Source organism: Mytilus edulis, chromosome 3 (assembly GCF_963676685.1).
Source record: "Mytilus edulis chromosome 3, xbMytEdul2.2, whole genome shotgun sequence".
Classification (NCBI taxonomy): Eukaryota; Metazoa; Mollusca; class Bivalvia; order Mytilida; family Mytilidae; genus Mytilus; species Mytilus edulis.
Window position 1 is genome coordinate 82,355,093 of NC_092346.1, and position 23,963 is coordinate 82,379,055.

A 23,963-nucleotide genomic window follows, 5' to 3' on the forward strand; every position below is an offset into this window, starting at 1 on the left:
TATTGTCTAATTTATGGTCAGGATAGACTGTTCTTGAATTCCCTTCATTTATTGTTTTTGTTGTCAAGCTTACATTGTCTTTCGGTTGAAAGTCTTCACTACTTTCTTGTGGACATATAGCATCCAGATTGATTTTAAGATTTACAGTTTTACCTTTATATGTAACAAAAGTCTCTGTGGAATTGTCTATCTCAACAAAATCCTGAAAAATATCCTCTTTTTGTAAAAACTCTAGTCCTCTCTCACTCATTACTTGTAAGAATGTTTTCATTTTAGTTGTAAGTTTCATTTCTTCTGATTTAACTCTAACTTCCCACAAGTCATTGCCAGCTTTATATCTGACCCTCGGCTGTTTAGAAACTATTTCTCTCTTCAGATACATATTCAAAAGATCATTACAGAGGTGATATTTACAGACAAGCTCTTTGTGTATATCAGTTGAGCTATCAACAACAGTTTTTGATAATTTCTTCAAATACATTTGGCGAAAGTCTGATATACAAGAATTCTTAGGAAGAATATCATCAAAGTTAAATTCTTTAACTTTCTTTGTGTCTTCTTTTATATCCATTCTGTAAAACATTTCATAATTATGAGCTTGTTTTTTCATAATAATTAGTTTTTAAAAGTAATGAATCTTTAGTATTGCTTTGAATTAAATATTTACACCCTTTGAAGAATAATAGATCTGTGATATATGGATTTGGCAAAATACAATGTTTTCTATGCATAGTATTAAATTTTTTTTGCAGTAATTTTTTTTGAGTTGCACTATGTCACTTTTGTCAACTGAACTTTTGAATTAGCAGATATTTTTGGCTGAAGCATTGCAAATCTTCCACTTAAATGTTAACTTAAATGTTAAAGTATAAAGCTTAACTCTATATTTCCCTAAAACCTTTGATAACAATGATGATTTGTGATAAATAATGGTGTCATTAAAGTTTTCATTTTTTGTTGAATATACTTGACCAATTAAGCAAAGAAGGAACCTTATTCTAAAATCATACCATGAGATGATGTGCAAGTCAGCCATTTTATTTATCATTAGGAGATGAAAGGGAGTTTGATAGATGGAAATAGCATTTTGAAATATGAATTAAACAGGATTTTTTCTAAATATCGCAAAAATTAAATTGCATTTTAGTCAAAAATGACCAAATCACAAAAATTTCTGAATTTACAGTATTGAAGTCATCTTCGTTATGCAGATGTATTAATTATAGTACAGGTTTTACACTAACTTGACAAGATTTAACTGAATTACTTATGTAGATAGATTGACATATCTTACCTTATATTGTTATGTTTATAATCGCCGAATATTTTGTTAAGTAAAAATTAGGTGATGTTGAATGATTAATTGCCAGTGAGACAACAATCTGCCATAGACCAAATGACATGTAAGCAACTATAAATAACCCTTTAACAGTGAGAAGAATAAGATACTTGTGATACTTTTCTAATAACAGATTGTTGGTTAATACATTATTAATTAAGACAATTGATTTTAGAGAAGTAACAATATACCTATAGAAACAAATAAAATACAAGAAATACAGAAATCAATAAAGTTTTCTAATCAAATTATCTGACCATATGGTTGTCTATTAGATTTTAAGGGAGATAATTCAATTCTAAAAATAAAATTAAAAATCTACTGTTTTAAATTTACTTAAATATAAAACTTGAAAACAGTAGCAGAAGCAAAAAGGGGAAAGCAGTGAGCTATTAATGCTTATTCAGATAATTTACACTTAAATGCAAAGTACATTGTTTACTTTATTGGGTTGTGATAAATAAGTCAAATATATGTTTCTCATTTTGAAACACATCAGAACTTTTATCCTGTGGAATATATCTTCATAAAAAAGTGATTCATTGCTTAGTTTTTTTTAATTTTTTCAAAAGTTTTCTTCTGTCTATTTTAACAATGGAAAACTATCACAACATCCAGTGGTAAAAAGTACATGCATATTTAGGATTCTAACAATTTTAATATAATACTAAGAGTTAGACCATGTTTTTGTTATTGTTAATGGACAGTTGATGATACTATTTTAGGTTTTAGTTTGGTGGCCAACCTCCAGTATTGAAGCATGGCCATGGAGTCCTATGTCAACTGACAGAGACAGAGCAAATCTGATAGTTCTATCAATACATGGGTAGGTCAAATAAATCTTTTATTAACAAAATTCTGAAATAAATTGAAAGTTTATTCATCAAAATATGAAATCATTCCCTTATATATGAGGTTAAATAAAATAATTTTCATTGAGCAAAAATACTTTTTAAAACTGAATATTAGAATTCTAAATTAATCTGAGATATTCAGGTCTTTTATTTAACATTTCTTGATGTTAATGTTTAGTGCTTTAATATTGATTAATGCAGCATCTAAAAAATTGCTTGTATATATATATATATGTGTAGATATTTTTGCAGTTGTAAAATTAAACAATAGCATACTAATTATTAGCTTAGCATTTATGAAAAATAACAAAAGTTACAACTGTTGAATTGTATTTTCAGGCCAAATATAGACTTATTGGCTTACAATAGGACAGAGTGTGATCCATTTCATGCAAGCTTCAGGTATGTCATTTATCTTGATTTTATAATTAAAGTCCAGATTCAATGCTGTTATTTTGTTTTTCCCAATTCATGCAGTTCAGAGTGATTATTAAAACACTGATTCACTAATATTACAAAGCATACTCATAGATGACATCAATTCTTTATCAAGATAATAGAAATTTGATGTCATTGTAGAGACTCTGTTTTTTTTATTTTTCATATATTTCATCTATGAGTTATGATGCATATGTTTCAGCTGTTTACAACCACACAGATTTTTCACTATAGAGCAGTCACAGAGTGGTGGCGGTGAGACAACAGCTCATACTTCTACATATGAGATTATTCAAGGAAAGGTAAGTCTCAGAGTGGTGGCGGTGAGACAACAGCTCATACTTCTACATATGAGATAATTCAAGGTAAGATAAGTCTCAGAGTGGCGGTAGTGAGACAACAGCTCATACGTCTACATATGAGATAATTCAAGGAAAGGTAAGTCTCAGAGTGGTGGCGGTCAGGGCTCACGCTACCAGGCGACTTGGGCAAAGAAGTCGCCTTCCCGACCGTCACTTCGCTTTCCCCGACCCCCAAAAGCGAAATCAAGTCGCCCTGTTCTTGACGATACTCACTTTCAGTCGCTTCCGTCATCGGACATTTTGAATTTTTACCAAGTTGATGAAACATCAATTTTTATGCCCCACCTACGATAGTAGAGGGGCATTATGTTTTCTGGTCTGTGCGTCCGTTCGTTCGTTCGTCCGTTCGTTCGTTCGTTCGTCCGTCTGTCCAGCTTCAGGTTAAAGTTTTTGGTCGAGGTAGTTTTTGATGAAGTTGAAGTCCAATCGACTTCAAACTTGGTACACATGTTCCCTATGATATGATCTTTCTAATTTTAATACCAAATTAGAGATTTTACCCCAATTTCACGGTCCACTGAACATAGAAAATGATAGTGCGAGTGGGGCATTCGTGTACTGAGGACACATTCTTGTTTATTGATAATTAAAGAAATTCAGACATAAACGATTCATTATCTTTAGAAAAGAGGTTGAAGCATTGTCTTCGCAGTGTGTAGCAGGTTATTTGATAAAAATACAACTTTTTATTACTTCATGCATTTTCGCAAGTTCCGATGCTTGTTACTCGAAAACGTACATCAACCTAAATTTCGGCGGCAAAATAAGTTTGTTACTTCATTTAAACATGATAAAAGTTGCCTCCAGTAAATGTTTAATCCATTTATTGCATTAAAAACGTCATGTTCCTTTTCAAATAACTAGTCAAACATCGTTTATTTTTGTAAATTTTCTTGTATTCGTCTGCCATTGACCGATTTCTAAACTACGGATCTGAACCGGACCAGCTATGACCGAAATCCGTACTTTTACAATAATTACTATGGACGCACGGACAGAACAGCTGACAGAAGAATATTGATCCCAAAGGGAAAAATTACGCATTCCACACACATTAAGAGACTTTTTGTTACATCTAATTGATTGGGGTATATAATTCCCTATATTTTTTATGGATTGTTTCAAACTATTGATTAAAGTTGCTTAACTCTGAGACTATTATACTAATTTCAATATATTATGGCTCAGCTTAATAACTTTTATATTTTTTTATGAGAAACACTGAATTTCATACACAAGATAATTTTTAATTAAATTGTAATAATGACATATTATAATTTCTTTACATTTTTTAAAATATTTTTTTTTTTAGTGCTAGATATTTAGTTGGAATAAGTTTCTCACAAGAACCTTAGTAAAACTTAAACAACTTTTAATTTCAAATGTTACTTTAATTGTATTGTTTTTACTCAGATATGAATTGAACAATATAAAAAGAACATTATTTACATATGGCCCTTTATACTATAATAAAATCCATACATTGTAGCGCACCGTGCGAATGAGCACTTCTCTTTCAAATCTCACCACTTCTCCCTATCAGTTTCAAAAATAGAAGTCACTTCTCCCTATAATTCTGAAGTAGTGTGAGCCCTGGTGGCGGTGAGACAACAGCTCATACTTCTACATATGAGATAATTCAAGGAAAGGTAAGTCTCAGAGTGGTGGTGGTGAGACAACAGCTCATACTTCTACATATGAGACAATTCAAGGAAAGGTAAGTCTCAGAGTGGTGGTGGTGAGACAACAGCTCATACTTCTACATATGAGATAATTCAAGGAAAGGTAAGTCTCAGAGTGGCGGTGGTGAGACAACAGCTCATACTTCTACATATGAGATAATTCAAGGAAAGGTAAGTCTCAGAGTGGTGGCGGTGAGACAACAGCTCATACTTCTACATATGAGATAATTCAAGGAAAGGTAAGTCTCAGAGTGGTGGTGGTGAGACAACAGCTCATACTTCTACATATGAGATAATTCAAGGAAAGGTAAGTCTCAGAGTGGTGGCGGTGAGACAACAGCTCATACTTCATACAGAGATAATTCAAGGAAAGGTAAGTCTCAGAGTGGTGGTGGTGAGACAACAGCTCATATTTCTACATATGAGATAATTCAAGGAAAGGTAAGTCTCAGAGTGGCGGTAGTGAGACAACAGCTCATACTTCTACATATGAGATAATTCAAGAAAAGGTAAGTCTCAGAGTGGTAGTGGTGAGACAACAGCTCATACTTCTACATATGAGATAATTCAAGGAAAGGTAAGTCTCAGAGTGGCGGTGGTGAGACAACACCTCATACTTCTACATATGAGATAATTCAAGAAAAGGTATGTCTCAGAGTGGTAGTGGTGAGACAACAGCTCATACTTCTACATATGAGATAATTCAAGGAAAGGTAAGTCTCAGAGTGGTGGCGGTGAGACAACAGCTCATACTTCTATATATGAGATAATTCAAGGAAAGGTAAGTCTCAGAGTGGTGGTGGTGAGACAACAGCTCATACTTCTACATATGAGATAATTCAAGGAAAGATAAGTCTCAGAGTGGCGGTAGTGAGACAACAGCTCATACTTCTACATATGAGATAATTCAAGGAAAGGAAAGTCTCAGAGTGGTGGTGGTGAGACAACAGCTCATACTTCTACATATGAGATAATTCAAGAAAAGGTAAGTCTCAGAGTGGTAGTGGTGAGACAACAGCTCATACTTCTACATATGAGATAATTCAAGAAAAGGTAAGTCTCAGAGTGGTAGTGGTGAGACAACAGCTCATACTTCTATATATGAGATAATTCAAGGAAAGGTAAGTCTCAGAGTGGTGGTGGTGAGACAACAGCTCATACTTCTACATATGAGATAATTCAAGGAATCATAAGTCTCAGAGTGGCTGTAGTGAGACAACAGCTCATACTTCTACATATGAGATAATTCAAGGAAAGGTAAGTCTCAGAGTGGCGGTGGTGAGACAACACCTCATACTTCTACATATGAGATAATTCAAGAAAAGGTATGTCTCAGAGTGGTAGTGGTGAGACAACAGCTCATACTTCTACATATGAGATAATTCAAGGAAAGGTAAGTCTCAGAGTGGTGGCGGTGAGACAACAGCTCATACTTCTATATATGAGATAATTCAAGGAAAGGTAAGTCTCAGAGTGGTGGTGGTGAGACAACAGCTCATACTTCTACATATGAGATAATTCAAGGAAAGATAAGTCTCAGAGTGGCGGTAGTGAGACAACAGCTCATACTTCTACATATGAGATAATTCAAGGAAAGGAAAGTCTCAGAGTGGTGGTGGTGAGACAACAGCTCATACTTCTACATATGAGATAATTCAAGAAAAGGTAAGTCTCAGAGTGGTAGTGGTGAGACAACAGCTCATACTTCTACATATGAGATAATTCAAGAAAAGGTAAGTCTCAGAGTGGTAGTGGTGAGACAACAGCTCATACTTCTATATATGAGATAATTCAAGGAAAGGTAAGTCTCAGAGTGGTGGTGGTGAGACAACAGCTCATACTTCTACATATGAGATAATTCAAGGAATCATAAGTCTCAGAGTGGCTGTAGTGAGACAACAGCTCATACTTCTACATATGAGATAATTCAAGGAAAGGTAAGTCTCAGAGTGGTGGCGGTGAGACAACAGCTCATACTTCTTCATATGAGATAATTCAAGGAAAGGTAAGTCTCAGAGTGGCGGTGGTGAGACAACAGCTCATTCTTGTATGTATGAGATAATTCAAGGAAAATTATTTTTGGAACATAAAAATCAATTTGCCAATGTTTTTAACCAGATCATTGATTTTGGCTAAAAGGAGCTTGTATTTGTGATAAGGTCAGGTTCTTCTACACTACAGTAATAAATCAAAAAGAATTGGACTATATGATCATTGATAGATTTACATGTCTGTTAAGCAGGATTTGTCTATAAACATTTGATTCATTTTCTAAAAATTATTTTAAAATTACCATGCTATTTTTTGAATCATTGGAATCATTTGATTTAAAAACAAGAATCATGTAAATATCTTTTATACACTTAAAATAGGTTTTTAAATTCAAATAGCTTTTAAAATTGGTCAGTTTTGAATTTAGCTGAAAATGATTCTTTTAGGAAACTATTTTGATTTATCTGAAAAAATTATTGTGACTGAGAGATATATCTACATGAGAGGGGATTCTTTCACTGATGCCATTTTGCCCCAAAGATATATTTGCTTAAAGTAAATCATATGAATTATATTATTTAAAAAAAATAAAGTTATGAATATTATTATTGCAGATTCAGAGAATTTCAAATATTGCCATTCCACTTAAAAGTAAGTTTAAACAAATGATTATTTCATTATATAGTTAAAGGGAAGTAAAGCAATTATTTCATTATATAGTTTCATGTTTTGTATGGGGTATAAATGCAGTAGAGTTAACTTAGTTTTGAAGTTCTTAAAATTTAACACTCTTACTTTCTGATTTGGAACAATTACATTAGAGCAAATATACTGTAACAAACATGCTTAACACTGACTTATTCAAACAGGTCTAAAAATGAATTGATCTCAACAATGACTTAATGCCGTCTGAACTGTAATATAGATATAAGTAGATGTGGTATGAGTGCAAATGAGACAACTCTCCATCCAAGTCACAATTTGTAAAAGTAAACCATCATAGGTCAAATTATGGTCCTAAACAGGTAGCCTTGGCTCACACCGAATAGCAAGCTATGAAGGGCCCCCAAAATGACTAGTGTAAAACCATTTTAACAGGAAAACCAATTACAGTAATTATACTATATTGCAATGTCCTTGCAAGTCCTTCCATTTTCTAGTTATTCCTAGGACAACATGTGTACATATTGGTTAATATGAGCTTGATATATCAGATCTATACTTTAACAGCAGTCAAACACAAGCTTTTTACAGTTCGGGCAGAATTCAATCTGAACCAATTTCAAAGACTGCTGTAAAACTTCAGGGTTTAATAACAATAGTAAACTAATATTGCATTATAGCAGCAATCTTCCATTGTAAGTGTTTCATATTTTTTTAAAAAATTCTTTTTGGTTATCTTATGAACTAAGTACTATACAGGCACTATTTATATTTAAATGTTAACTGAGTGATTCACAAAAACTATACTAAAGAAAGACAGGTTATCAGATTGAAAGACTGCACAGATATTGTCTTTTCTGGAATCAAATGTTGAAAACATTCAACATTACCTTTTCTGTTCATTTGATTTGAACATAAAAGTAACATGCCTAACTCAAGGCATACAATCATGATACTAGTAGATTTACAGACATATTTTGTTTCTTCAAATTTCAGGTCATGTAACTTGTTTAAGTAGAAATCATCTAGAAGATAAATTGGTTCTTGGCTGTGCTGATGGTTCTATTGTATGTATGAATTTACTCAGTTATAGACAATTTTATGGTTAAAGGTTTACAACATTTGCTGTATAAGTTCAGAAATTTAGAGCTTTCAGAAATCTCTTTTACAGAAAAAAATGGTTTAGGATTATGTACATTAACAATACAATAAGAAAACAGACTGTAGTAGCTTCCGTGGCAAATTTGGTTTTAGTTGTATTTATGTTTAAGGATAAAAATTCAAAATTTCTTTCTTCCATACTATTTCATTATTTGGAAGTTGAGGTAACATAGGGTTATCTTCAGTGAGTAAATATATATAAAAAAAACAGTGTGATTTACAGTTAATACTGTATTGACATCCCTATTTAATACTTCAGGTTCAATGAGTTTGTGTTGAAGCTCTGTCTTTTGTACTCATTCTATTGTACTCCACAGACTATGCAGTCTGTCTAAAATTAACCTATCTTGATTGTGAAGGTTTATTTTCTGATTGAAATACTCTTATCTAATTTTAGGTACTATATGATGAAGGGAGAAAGTCTACATTTTATGTCAGGGCTGCATTGGTGAGTTGTGTAAAGTTAAAACATCTAGATATAGAAATTATATTTCATTCTTGTGATACAAATCCTGAAATGAAAATATTGCTTTTCTGGTATACAAAGTTATGTTTGGTATGTAATCATCAGTGTTTGATACTGTATATAGTATACATATAAAAATAGATAAATCTTTATATTTTGTTCATAAATTTATGTCAAGTACATGTGCATGTGCATGACATATAATACTTTATTATAGACACGTGATTTTACACATGCATCATGGGAAATGGAGATAGATGGTGTCCGATATAAACATTATAATAATACATTATTTTGTTTACAGATACCAGCCTGCATATCGTGGCATCCTACAGGCACAGTATTCTTTGTAGTAGGTGCTAGAGGAGATATTCAGGTAAAGTAAGGAAGCAATGGCAGCTAGAATGTAGATCTATCAGTCCTATAGAAAAAATAAATTGCTGTGATTGCATAGGTTTTATTTATATCTCATGGCATTAACAATTATAGTTTGGCTTTAACATGTTTAAGTTATTTTATGAATTGCACAAAGGGTTCTTTTGAACTCAAATCTTTGTTTTCATACAATGAAGAAACTGTTTTCAATACATTATATTTTATTTAATTAATTGAGTGCCTTTAGGTAAAAATTATTGTTTAAGAAGAAATACTTATTTATTCAGTTTAACCACATTAAAAAAAGGATAAAAACTAAATTTGTGCAAATAAATACAAGATTGGAATGAAGATTGGGCAGTCCATTTTACTCAATCAAACATGTAGACAGTGGATTTGCTATAATTTGTTTGGTTAACCATTGGTATGCAGTCAATATGTAGAATCTCATTTAATACAATTGTCTAGCAGAAAACTATTATATCTTGCTTGTTACAGGTTTTTGATATGGCTTTATCTCCCCTGAAAGTACAGTTGGTGTCAGAAGATCCATGTACACATAGAATTCTACCTGTAGGCAAATTTTTTAAGTAAGATATGATTAAGTGTTGATGTTGGCTTTTAGATTTGTGAATGTAACCATGCACATATTATATGTTAGTCTAAAGCGAAGCAGATTAAAGTGTATGATAAGGGGAGATAATATATTATAGGTGTCTTGTGTAGGAAAAAGTCCTATCAGTCTTATCGACATGCAACATGATAAACTTTTGAAATGACTACTTTGACAGCGGAAATATCTTCTTATTATGTTTTCCAGTTTAAGAGATTTTAATATCCTCCTTTTATGTGGTGAATTTATTGTTTTTTGCCCTGTCCTGTTTTCAGCTGAATTAAAGATGTATATTTTTCGATTGTTGAGGATATATTTTAGGGATATTCATTTGCTCTACCATATTTTCACTTTATAGCATTTTATTTTTATAAGTTACAATAAAAAAGTAAGATAACAAGAAATGTGAATTTTGGTGGCAAAGTGTTTTTTGTCACATGTCCTACATGCAAATTTTGAAGAATATTTTGCAGGGTTCCCTACACATTAAAGGATATTAAATGGTGCTTATATGATCCTAAGTCTGTAGAATGGAATGGTGACTACACTGATGCTATGTACATGCATTTTGACAGGTAATTTTTACCAATTTTTGCATTTTTATGCCCCACCTACGATAGAAGTGGGGCATTATGTTTTCTGGTCTGTGCGTCTGTTAGTCTGTTCGTCCGTTCATTTATAAGTCTGTTTGTTTGTTCGTCAGGTTAAAAGATTTGCTCAAGGTAGTTTTTGATGAAGTTAAAGTCTGAACAACTTGAAACTTAGTACACACATTTCCTTTGTTATGATCTTTCTAATTTTAATGCCAAATAAGAGTTTTTATCCCAATTTCATGGTCCACTGAACATAGAAAATGATAGAGCGAGTGGGGCATCCATGTACAATGGACACATTTTTGTTGCCGTAGTTCTTAAAAACTACAAGAAAGAGAAAAAAAAATAATATAGCAAAAATGATTATCAAGTCAAGATCTACAAAAACGTCGAAGACCAAAATTGTCAGTTGACTCCATAATTAAGCTATTGCCTATAATGATGCTTTTCCCATATTGTTTTGCTTTTATGAGTATAATAGATAGATATAACTTTATATTTAACAAAAATTATCTGCAATACAAGATCTACAAATATGTCAACTTGATTGAAATTGTCAGTTAACTCTTTTTAGAGTTATTGCCGTTTAATGATGATTTTTACCAAGCAATGGTTATTGTTGAAAATGCAGGTGAGGGACACAGACTCTTTTGAGCCTCTTATTTAAAGATTTTGTCTGTTTTGATCAATATCTCAAAGGAAGATTCTGATGTTCCTCAGTTTTGCTTTATTGGAGAATATCTTACCATTGCAGCCTGGCCATTTTTGTCGAGCCTTCGACTTTAGTCGAAAAAGCGAGACATAGCGATCCTACATTCTGTCGTCGTCCACAAATATTCACTCTGTGGTTAAAGTTTTTGAAATTTTAATAACTTTCTCAAACTGTACTGGATTTCTACTAAACTTAGACAGAAGCTTGTTTATGATCATAACATAGTATCCAAAATTAAATTTTGTAAATAAAACCCCGTTTTTTCTGTAATTTACTTATAAATGGACTTAGTTTTTCTGACGGGAAACATTACATTCACCCTGTGGTTAAAGTTTTTAAAATTTTAACTATCCTGGGTTTGTACCAAACTTAGACAGAAGCTTGTTTATGATTAAAAAAAGAGGGACGAAAGATACCAAAGGGACAGTCAAACTGACAACGCCATGGCTAAAAATGAAAAAGACAAACAGAAAAACAATAGTACACATGACACAACATAGAAAACTAAAGAATAAACAACACGAACCCCACCAAAAACTAGGGATGATCTCAGGTGCTCCGGAAGGGTAAGCAGATCCTGCTCCACATGCGGCACCCGTCGTGTTGCTTATGTGATAACAAATCCGGTAAATAGTCTAATTCGGTAGGTCACATTCAGGAAAGGGAAGGGGATTGTAGTTACGACGTAAGGAACATATCCGATATCATTTGTGATACGGTTATTCCATAACGGTCAACCAACTCGTGATGGCGTCCGTAAAATTTACGAAGGGATGATTTCAACTTCACCATTTGGAACTCTTGGTTTAATAGCTTCCTTGTGAGCAGCAACCCTCTATCAAGAAAATCATGATAGGAAATGCAAGCACGGGAATATCGTATCAATTGGGAGATATATACCCCGTATGCCGGTGCTGCTGGAATGTTGCTATAGATAGTATCTAGAAGAAAATTTTATAAAAATAAAATTCCATTTTTTCCATATTTACTTTTAAGGCCACACCAATTTAATTCCTTATTCAACAGACCCACCCCATCATGTCTATTTCCCGCACCGTTTTTTCGTTAATATTATAATAAGATATCAACATTTGTTTTTTAATATCACAGTCTAACCTGTATATAACGATTTTAAACCTATAAGCACCCCATCACACTGTGTAAATATCTGTGAGAATATTTGTTTCAGCATAAAAGCAATTTATCCCACGTGGGAGTGCTCCGATATAAATATATACATGTATAACAGCGGAAATACCAGTACAGAACAAAACATTGGTTACTTTCCCCCTTACTTATATTCCCTATCAAAAATTGTTCTTTGTTAGAATAAAACACAAAGAACTTCTGAAGGAGTTGCCTTAAACTGAAATTATATTGTATGCTGGCGAAACAAAACTATCCATATCCGCTGCATGTTTATGCACCTGTCCTGATTGATTCAGGGGCCTGTCGTTCAGCAATTATCGTTTGTTGATGTGGGTCATTGGTATTTTCCCGTTTGGATATATAAATTAGATAGTTGGATTTCCTGCTCGAATCGTGTACACTAATAATTTTGGGGTCCCTTTTAGCTTGCTGTTTGGTCTGGATCAAAGTCCTGTGTAAAAGGCCGTAATTTGACCTGTGTTTGTTATTATCAGGTTGGAAACAACCCTCCCTCAGACAAGGGGTCATTTTACTGTTGTAGAAAAGGGAATAGAAATACCAAGGATTTGTATAGTGCTACTATACAAAAACTTTGAAAACTTAGAATTTTTTACTGAAAAAGAGGAGAAATACATCATATTTTAAACAACTTTTCTAAACATTTTGCTAAAAGAGGGGTCCACTTATTTTGAATAATATTAAACTGTTAAAGTAAATGTGTTATATTAACATGGTTTAAGTGCAGGAATATTACACAATTCTTGGACATGTTTTGACCATTTAATACAAGATAGTTATAGATATATAGTTCTTTAGGAATATATGAGCCCTTTTGTACTAAAAAGTGTTTTTACAAAGATATATATATGTCCCCAACCTGATTATGACTTGGATGGAGAATTGTCTCATTGTCAGTCACACATACATAGACCAGATTTAATTATACAATTATTTCTTGGTGAACAGGGAAAAATACTTCATAAATCAAAGAATTGTCAAAGTACAAGACAGTGATAAATCAAGTTTTAATATTGTTAAAACCTACTATTTTATATTTACAAAAAAAAATTATAATCGATCGCCTTCACTTTTCAAGCTTGGCCTAAAAAATTTGCAAATTGATTATTTTTTTATTAAAATTTTCAAATCGCTCGCTCGCCCCAATTTTTGGAGTCCAAAAATCTGTAGAACAAGAAATTAAATTGGTGTGGCCTAAATTGACTTAGATTTTTTGCCAGGAAACAACACATTTACTCTGTGGTTAAAGTTTTTAGAATTTTAATAACTTTCTCATGCTATTTTGGATTTGTACCAAACTTGGACAGAAGCCTGTTTATGATAAAAAGCTAGTATCTAGAAGGAAATTTTGTTAAAATTTTGTACCTGTGTATCTGTATTTTACTTATAAATTAACTTCTGCCAGTTAACATTACATACAGTCTGCAGTTAAAAGTTTTTAATACATTTATTAGATTCATAAACTATCCTGGATTTTTCCAAACTTGGACAGAAGCTTCTTACAATCAAAGAATAGTTTCAAGAGGAATAATTTTATTGATTTTTTTCCTCATTTTTGTTGAGCCTGCGATTAACAGCAAAAGTAGGCGAGACACTGGGTTCCGCGAAACCCTTAAAATTATTTTACAATATATATATATATTAAAATTTATTATTTGAGTATATATATATACTTTATTCTGATAAACCGCTGTAAATACAAAGGTATACAGAAGAACATAGACATTATACAATATTACATTAAATGATTGAACTTAACAATGTATTTTGTAGAGGTCCTCCAGTTGTGTTTATATTACATCTAGGAGTTATCAGTAGAGAGAGACTGTCAGGACTAGAATTAGTCAAAGAATACTTAAAACACAGGCAAGAAGAAGAGGTAGGGATTTTTTAATATTGAAAGTATGTCTTTCAAAGCTTGAATTCACCATTTCATAATCTTATGCATTCTTGGTAATATTTATAAAAAAACTTATATTAACATGTGATTTGATGAAAATGATTTTGTTTGTCTTAGAACGATGTCTTCAAATCATCCCAAATTTGAGGAAACCCTTTTGATTGGGAGATGATGACAGGTTTTATGTTGTTGTTTTAAGTCAAATACAGCCTGAACATAGCTATAGACTGACCAGAGGTTAATTGACTGTAAGTGAATTGGCTGAAAAGTACTGAAAATTGACTGCAGAACAGCCACATAACTTAATATACTGTAGGTTTATAGAACAGCCACATAACTTAATATACTGTAGGTTTATTATACTTCGTTGGATACCAATTTTCGTGGGTACAGGTAAACAACGAAATTAAATGTACAACAAATGACAATTTTCTCTAGGCTTGTATGAAGACCTCTGCAAAACCACAAAATTAAATATCCACGAACATAATTGTTTTCCTTTATCCACGAAAATTGGTACCAATGAAAATAAATGAATCCACAGTATATTGTTCAGTCTTTAAAGAGCTGGTCATATCAAAATGTCAATACCAATTTATAATAGGTTACTAATGCAATGAGGCAGTGCACAAATAAATATCATCAACATACTATTCTTGTTGCTACTTATCTCATACATGAAAAGCATTTGGATTTTCAGATGAAATGAAATATGAATTTAAGTCAATTAAAGATATATGTTACAGACTGCAGATCAACTTTAACTGATGAAGTGTTACTTTATTGTAAAAGGTTCAAGAAATAATGAAGCAGGCCTGACCAAGTCCTTTTGAATCAGTTTCACATAAATCTGACAACAGACGTAACACAATTCATCTTTTATCTTTATTTTGAACAGGCTGTACAGTTACTGAAAGCTATGAACTGGGACATGGAAGGTCCTGTGTGTTACTCCAGTTTGTCTGCTATTGTAAATCATTTACTTAGACAACCACTCAATGCAGAGAGAGAGGGTAGGTATAATGGACAACCATCTACTTTTCAAATAATTCAAGTCTGTCATCCTTTGTCAAGCATAAATCTCAATGTTTAAAGAGAAGTTTAGAAAATAAATCCACAAGACTTAGTGAAATACCATGGGGGTTTTCAAAGATGTAGAGAGTTTAGAATCAACTTTATTTTAAGTTCAGTTTATAGACGATAGAGGTTTCAAAACATCTTGGTAAGGAAAATATGAAGTATATATAAGTCTATAGAAAACAACCAACCAGCATATTTAATACATATAGCCTAATGTTGTGACTCTAACTTTCTACAATAAAATATAGTTAAAACAAGAAACATAAAATTGATATTACCTCATCTTTTTGTCTATCAAATGTTACTGTGTAATTGCTTTAAACATTATTGTGTAATTATTAGTTTTTATATTTATTTTTAAAAGGTCAGCTAGAGTCAACATTAGGGACATTTTATGCACCAAAACGACCTTTATCAGAAGTAACAATCATGGACTATAGAGATCCTATCAGTCGATTAGCTAGGCGGTTCTTTCACCAATTACTCAGGTATATCAACACATTTTGTGCCAGATATGATTTATGTTTTTGAAAATTATGAAATTCAGTAGATTAGTTCAATAATTCAATAATTCTACAATTCATTTTGAGCATTATTAAGTATTTTTAAAGACTAGAAATGGTTAAAATATCCTTGGCATTTGTTTATGTAGATTATTGACTAAATGAATTATACCTAACTTATTCATATGTGAGTGGAATAATGTTTGTTTTTTGACTTTTTGACAGGAAAGTTTGTATTGTGTAGGCCATACTCTAATTGAAGATATTTTTGTTTACCCATTCATGACACAAAATCAAAATCAATCACTTCATGCACATCAAAAAATACTAAAGCAAAGGAACACTAGTGCCCTGCTGTTTCTCATCTTATAGTCACAGTCACTGTGATGCTTTCAACATAGATCAAAATCGCTCACCTCACTGCAAGTTTTAAGACAGTAACCAGCCCTATAGTTTAAGCAGTATTGTTTACTAAATGTTGGTCACACTGCATCAGTTCACTGAAGAACATAGCTGAGTTGTGTGCATGTGGTAACAGCAACAAATTATAAATAATATCTGGCAAATAGATTACTGTAATGTAGTAGGAATGCATTGACAAGTTATTTTTTTATCTGAATATCTCACATAAAACTGTAGACTTCAAAAAATATTTCTAATGCATACAGTTTTCTGTGAGTGATATGTATGATAATAAATGAATATTCATACTTTTCACAGGTACTCAAGATTTGACAAGGCATTTTTATTGGCTGTAGATATTGGTTCAAGGGATTTATTTATGGTAAGCATAGGTTCAGAATGTTATATAGGGAATGATCAATATAATTCATAAAGGTTCTTATTAAAACTACAGCAACAAAAATACCAATAGAGAATTATTGAAAACCTCAAAGCAAGTAAATTGAGATATGATATAGTATGAATAATGGATCAGATACACATATTGAAAACAAGTCATGTTCCCATACACAAAAAGTTTTATACTTTCAGAGCATGATTCATTAATAAAACAAATAGAAATATATGATTTGAAATGCCTACAAAAATGGATTGAAATAACAATGCACTTGACTCAAAAAAATCGAAAAGTCTTGGCTAGAGTAGGTCATTTTCATGTGAAATAAAACGCTGATTTAAATTGAACAAATAGTAGTGACTTTAAGTTTCTATCTTTACACAAATTGGATATGTTCTGGACCATATGAGTATTTGGACCATGACCATATGCATATACTCATATGGTCCAACCGTACGCATATGGTCCGACCATATGTGTATATACTCATTTGGTTATTAACGGGCCAGACCATATGACTATTTGGACCATCTAGGTATTTTTTTTAAATATATTACAAATGTTTCAAAAATACAATAACCTTTATCTAAAAAAAACTATGAAAGTTACATGAAAATGTAATAATTTTATAATTCAAAGGCTAAATAAAAACTTTATGGTGATGCCAAAGTTAGTTTTCATCGCTAATTGCATTGTTGTATGTAGGCTAAAGACGACATTTACTTCCACATGGTACTATCATTTTTTTTTTGTATTTGCTTGTTTTTGTTGCGCACAATCCTTTAGCCGTCTTAGCATGTGCAATGATGACAAGGTATTTCGCCATTCTAATGTGTCTACAGTGTGTTTTAAGAAGCTCTGGATTTCAAATATTGTAACATGACTGCAGTAAACCGGTATCATGGGTATGGTCTAAATACTCATATGGTCAGGAACAGATATATAAGATCATCATGGATAAAAAGCTTATGCTTTAACAAAGCTGATAACCATATGATATAGTAGTTTTCCTTACACAAATTTATCTTTTGATAGGATATACATTATATGGCATTAGATAAAGGAGAGACAGCATTGGCAGAAGTGGCAAAGAGGAAGGCAGAACAGATTGAATCAGAGTCATTGGGTAATTCAATATTACTTATAAGTCCAATACATAACTTTGTATAAAGTATTTGATTAAAGATATTATTTCTTTTTGTTTGAATGACATCATAAAAAAAATTTAAAAAGCACAAAAAGGTGCATTGGTTTGATATCTGTGTACATGGTTTTTGGATTCACAAACTACACTTATTGAATTGAATTATATTATGCACTTTGTGTTGTTGGTGATGGATATCACATTGTTTTATATTGCACAGATTCATTTGATGACTATGATGATGATTTTGTGGATAATGGATTTCACCAGTTAAACCAGCAACATTTATCACAAAATGAGGTATTTTATATAGATTATAGATTGTTTTATTTTATAGAATTCACTTTTATAAAGAGTTATAGCTTTAACCTACCTATAACTGCAAATGTTCATTTTTTTTAGAATTTCAGTTCACTTTCAAATCACCAATTGATATAGTTAATATTATGTCCATGCAATATGTCAATCTCTTTTAAAATCCCCAAAGTCTTATATGAAATGAATAAAATATTTGGAAGATCTGCCATCAATACAAAACTTTCCAAATGAAAATAAAATTAAGATATGACAAGGTTCCTTTATTGGGATAGGAACATGAATATATGACAGGGTTTCAATAGTTATTTGAGATCTCACCCATTCCCATTTTCAATCTTTAAATATTAGTTCAAGAATACTTCTTTTGTCCATAATAGCAGTATACAAGATACCCCAAAACACACAAGTTTAAACAAAATATAAATACTACCGTAAGAGGTAGAATACCTTGTCAAATAATGCTGGTAGTAATTGAAAGCTAGCATAGAGTACCTGGTGATATGAAATCAGGTTGTCAAACAATCTAATATAGGGGCTGTACTTAACAGTAGTTTGCATACAACAAGTCCATACACAGTCTAGAAGGACATCATCTTGTGCAATGACAGAACAGAACTCTTGAATTTCAAGTCTGCTCAGAATTTTCTTTTTTCTATTAAGATTTTATCTAATTTTAAATTCAAATTGATAAAATTTAACCATTTCTTTTTGCTTTATTCAAGGGACACTTGTCTAATGGAGATTTAAGGAATGGTGGTGTACATAATGGCTTCCATTCACATCATAGTTATGGCAACAGGGGAGGTAATTTAGCAAATGGAGAAAACAGAAATAGTCATGTGTAAGTATTGCTTCAGATTACAATGAAATTCTAATGTAAGCCTATGTATCACAATTGTTTTCTTTTATTTATACAAAACAATACACTGAAGCAAAATAAAATCATTTTTATGCTCAAATTTGTCTAGGCGAAAATAATGTTAGGGTACCCTTAAATAATGCTCATTTTAGGTCACTTGGCCCCATTGGCCATTAGACTTTTTGCCATCACTTGGCATCCTATGCTGTTGTTGTCCATTGTCATTATAATTACTACTTTATCGATTGCTACCGAATTAAAGAAGAAAGATCAATAGAGTATCAAGTATTAAGTATTTGCTTTGATTCCTCCACCATGGTTTAAAATAGAACATAAAGGTAAAATGCATTAATTGTCTTATAAATTGAAAAACATAATAAAAAAAAATCTGAAAGTGCAAACATGCTCAAAAAAATATGATATACCTGTTTCCAATGTCCACAAGAATAGTCAGATGACTCCTTATAGGAGGTATTGCTTTTATATCACAAAATTTCAAGTTTTGTCTAATATCTCGAAAAATGTAATACATAAGGGGGAAACTGTAAACAGCAAAAATTAATAACAAAACGTTTATTGATTTAATGATGGGGGGGGGGGGGGGGGGGGGTGGTTCAGGCCAGTTTAAGCACTATTGTGCTATTTCATTGAAGTTACTTTGCATTTATTAAGATGAACCTGAAGAGAACCCTCAATTTTAATTCTTGGTTCACCTATACCCATTGAAATCCTTGAAAATTAGTATCCAACGAATAATAATAAAATTATGGTAGTAGACAATAAAGAATTTGTCTCTGTTTGATTAACTGTAATATCTAATGAATGTAAATATAAAAAATTTCAGAAATTCTGTACTATCTGACATAGAAGCAGATTTAATATCAGATTACACAACAGCTTTACAACTAGAACCTCAGTGGACAAATCATGGTAAGATCGAATATGTTAATTTAAAAAAAAATCAGGTACAATTTGCTGTTTATGCTTTTAGATGTTGAAACAAGAAAAATATACATGAATCAAAGATAGTTATACATCTACTGGTGTCTAGGCATCTAGGCACAAATATGTTAATTTGAATGAAAAAAGAAATAAAATTTTATAGTTCTAAATGTTTTTCATCAGTTTCTGTTCTACTCCTTTCATGAAAAGTCTCTTAAAAGACGAAAGAAGATACCGATGCTGTAATAAAAGAAGAGGTCCACTAAAAAAAGACAATATCATGACTAAAAAGAAATACTCAAAAAGACTAACAACCAAAGTTAAACACTACATAGAAAGGTAAAGCTTGAGCGATACTCATCCAACCAACAGTTGAACTCTGGCGGCTTTGGAAAGGAAAGCAAATCCTTGTTAGGATTTGTGGAAAATATCTGGTCTTCTATTACACAAAGATATTCCTTAATAGTCATGCCTGTTCTGATGTCATTAATAAAACTAATTTAACCATTTGAAACCCTTGATGCAATGTAATGATAAGATAGAAGAAAATTCTCTGCATTGTTTTGTTGTGATGTAGTGATTCTATAATTTATTTTGACAGATCGGAGTACTCCAGATAGAAATAACTCCTCAGTAAGTACTATACAATTTGTATATGCAAATATTAGAGTAAAATGCAATGTTCCAACTACTAATTCAGTATTATTTAACATAAATAGATAATATTTTAATGCTTTGTCTTAATCCTAGATAATGTCCCATTAAGCAATTCTTTTTATGTCATTGTCATTATTAATTATTTGTGGTGTAAGAATTCAATTGTAAGAGAAAAAAATCTAGATATCAAAGCATGTGTTTTTGTTTTATTTTGCAGGAAGAAGAAGATAAACCAAAATCTGTGAAAGTTATACATTTTGGAATTGTATGAGTTACATTATATATCATGTATATAAAGCCTGTAATTGTATGAATAGTATGAATAAAATAAATTATTTTTGTTACTGCTCGTGTGCATTCAATAAAACTGTGTTAAAAAGAATGATAACACCATACAGGCTGGCTGGATTTGTGTAGTATGATTTCCTACGCTGCACTAATTGTGATATAACTTATGTTAGAAAGAATGTTACATAAGTTTGAACATTATCATATAAATTGATATAGATTTAGGCAACAGTAGTATACAGGTGTTCAAAAGTCATAAATGGATATAAAGGAGACAGTCAGTCATCTTACAAGACAACAACCTTTAAAATATTTATTTTACAGTGCTTAATCAGTGACCTTTGGGGTATCACAATAGCAATGGCCAAAACAGTTTACCAAATTGCAATTAGATTTCTTCTCCAACTAACTGATCAACTGGTAAAATATTTTAGCAGATTGCTCAAGTGAAATGTTGTTAGTATAAAGTGAGTGCTGTAAAATCAAAAGTAATACTTACCATCCAGATCCAGTCAGTTGATATCTTTGTCATTTGTTTCAAACACAAAAATGACCTACTATAGTATGAGTCACTGAATAAGAAGGTCTTATTTATGGTTGTGTAAGTAAGGGTCAGTATGATCATCACCTGTAGAAATTTTCAAATAATTACACTCAAATGTGCAAGTATTAGTTGGAAACAACCCGTCTAATTCAACAGTTTATTCTCGATTTATGAGTTTGACTGTCCCTCTGGTATCTTTCGTCCCTCTTTTTTTTAACACAGTTAATATATCGTGTCCTTTAACTTTACATTCCGCTATATAGATGATGGTCTCTTAATAAATAATGCAAAATATGGTGACTATGTTGAACACATCAAATCCATCGAACTAAGATAAAATATACAACAAATACAGTTAAGTCTGCCTCATATCTTGACTTTCATCTAAAAAATAGACAGTGCGGGTCGGTGGTAATCAAAACTGTACGACAAAAGAGACGATTGAAGACAAACGCAAGTGGATAGTGGGGGCTGGTTTTAATCAGACTGAGTGGTTCTTTACACAGTAGGATTTATCTCTCCCTAAGACAAGATACCTGATATACGTTGGTCATACTTGTTTATGAAACAAGAGAATACTAACTCTTACCTTATCATTTTCTGCAATGACATTTATTTGTTTGTTCTACATTTATATCTTATTATAAGTATTTAACTTTTAATTGGAAATATCTCAGCATTCGGTATTTGTACTTTAAAATTTGAATACAGGAAATGTATTTTTTCTTAAGGAAGAATGAACACCAATTAAGATAAAAAATATTACTTTTCATCAAATTTTTGTTGCTATTAAGAAAGTGCATTTCCAAGGCCTCATTCTGGAAATTACTAAGCCAGATATTATTAATGACATATGAAAAAATAGATTACTTGTTTGAAGATTTCCCTTTCCATTCTTGTCTAGTATACTATTGAATTGCAAATATTTAGAAAAAAAAATCATCTGACGGAGTCTAAAATTGAGTTATCAATATGTGTATCAATAATTTGTACCAAAATTGAGAAATTAACTACCTTTGGACAATAACCGAAAGATTGGAAATGAAAAGAGAAAACTATTGAAAAAAGTATGGTCAGAAAGAATACCAGGCGAGTGAGGGATCTGGATCAGACCATGGACGATGATTTGTATTACATCAAGTAAACGTTTTTCCGAAGAACAAATTTTTATTCAACAATTACTTTAACACATATCAATTATAAAAACTAATCGTTGATTAAGATAACTTTACCACACACGAGATGATTTCAGCTTCACAAGTGTGAACCTCCCTTTTCTATTATAAGTAACATTCCAGCTACACAAGTATATGTAGTATTAACCCATCTTATGATTCAATATTCCAGATCTTTCATTATTGATCATGATTTCCTTGAAGAAGGGTTTCTGCCTACAGGGAAGCTATTTAACAAAGTGTTATAAGTTGTGAAGCGGAAGACATCACTTCCAAATTTGATTGTTATGGAATATCTGTTTAACATATGACGACGGATATGATTCCTTCCACGGATTTGACTAAACTTTATGTAAGCTTTGGATTTCAAATATTTTGGCCACGAGCATCACTGAAGAGACATGTATTGTCGAAATGCACATCTGGTGCAAGAAAATTGGTACCGTTAATTTTATTTTATTCCAATTGTCGTAACTATAATCCTGTTCTCTTTTCCTCTAGTAAACCAATTTTTTCACGGTCTTTATCTACTGTAATGATCACATTAGATATGTCTGAAGAATTGACTGAATATTACTGAATAAATTAACTCATCATAGATAAACTAGAATTAAAATTTTGTATTTGCGCCAGACACACGTTTCGTCTTCAAGAGACTCATCAGTGACGCTGGATTTATTAAAGTTAAAAAGATCCAAAAGGTATGAACATACAACATACCAACCACCAACTCGCTCCAACTTCCTACATAATTGCCCCTCTCATATTACCCAATTTGCAAAACTGAAGCAAAGTGATCAAAGTTAAAGTTAAGGGGTCAAGACTGTATCTTGGATACAACAAGCATAAATTCAACCATATTGGGTGAATGAATTGATTGTTAGGTGTACATGTCCGATTGACAGGTTTCATATGACCTTGACATTAATTTCGTGGTTCATTGGACAATATTTAGTTTTGTGGATTTGTATACATGTACTTCTGTATGCTATAGAATAGAGCCACTATATTTGATGTATGTAATATGGAAGGTGTACATGTCTAAATGGAAGTTTTTTGTGTTCACTTAATCATTGTATTGGTTTATTGGTCGATGATAAGTTTTTGTAATTTTTTCAGTTTATCAGATAGAATAAGCAAAAGTTCAACAATATGAGGTAAATGAAGGATTGTACGGTGAACATGACTGTTTGTCAGTGTTGATATAACACTGAACTTCTTTTCATGTGTCATTGGTCAATGTTAAAGTCATATGAAACGAGTGACTGGTAAAACACAATGATTATCTAATTCTTGAAGCAATGCATGTAAATATCATAAACTCAGTTTCTTGTGCA

At 31.8% G+C, this 23,963-nt stretch overlaps 1 protein-coding gene across 4 annotated transcripts in view; it reads left to right on the plus strand.

Annotated features, from left to right (window-relative positions):
• LOC139514533 (WD repeat-containing and planar cell polarity effector protein fritz homolog) overlaps nt 1–20,963 on the plus strand; it is a 35,853-nt gene extending 14,890 nt beyond the window's left edge. For 3 of the 4 annotated variants that reach the window (XM_071303898.1, XM_071303896.1, XM_071303897.1), the window contains exons 10-28: nt 2,065–2,165; nt 2,533–2,595; nt 2,834–2,933; nt 7,282–7,318; nt 8,327–8,397; nt 8,889–8,939; nt 9,262–9,333; nt 9,831–9,922; nt 10,419–10,520; nt 14,191–14,296; nt 15,216–15,330; nt 15,762–15,885; nt 16,621–16,684; nt 17,735–17,825; nt 18,064–18,143; nt 18,884–19,002; nt 19,865–19,950; nt 20,564–20,595; nt 20,837–20,963. In XM_071303898.1, the coding sequence (XP_071159999.1) occupies nt 2,065–2,165; nt 2,533–2,595; nt 2,834–2,933; nt 7,282–7,318; nt 8,327–8,397; nt 8,889–8,939; nt 9,262–9,333; nt 9,831–9,922; nt 10,419–10,520; nt 14,191–14,296; nt 15,216–15,330; nt 15,762–15,885; nt 16,621–16,684; nt 17,735–17,825; nt 18,064–18,143; nt 18,884–19,002; nt 19,865–19,950; nt 20,564–20,595; nt 20,837–20,890 (1,560 nt within the window). In that variant the 3' untranslated portion in view covers nt 20,891–20,963. The remainder of the gene's footprint in view (nt 1–2,064; nt 2,166–2,532; nt 2,596–2,833; nt 2,934–7,281; nt 7,319–8,326; nt 8,398–8,888; nt 8,940–9,261; nt 9,334–9,830; nt 9,923–10,418; nt 10,521–14,190; nt 14,297–15,215; nt 15,331–15,761; nt 15,886–16,620; nt 16,685–17,734; nt 17,826–18,063; nt 18,144–18,883; nt 19,003–19,864; nt 19,951–20,563; nt 20,596–20,836) is intronic. The other variant, XM_071303899.1, reaches the window with a different exon arrangement.
• Nucleotides 20,964–23,963: the final 3,000 nt, after the last annotated feature.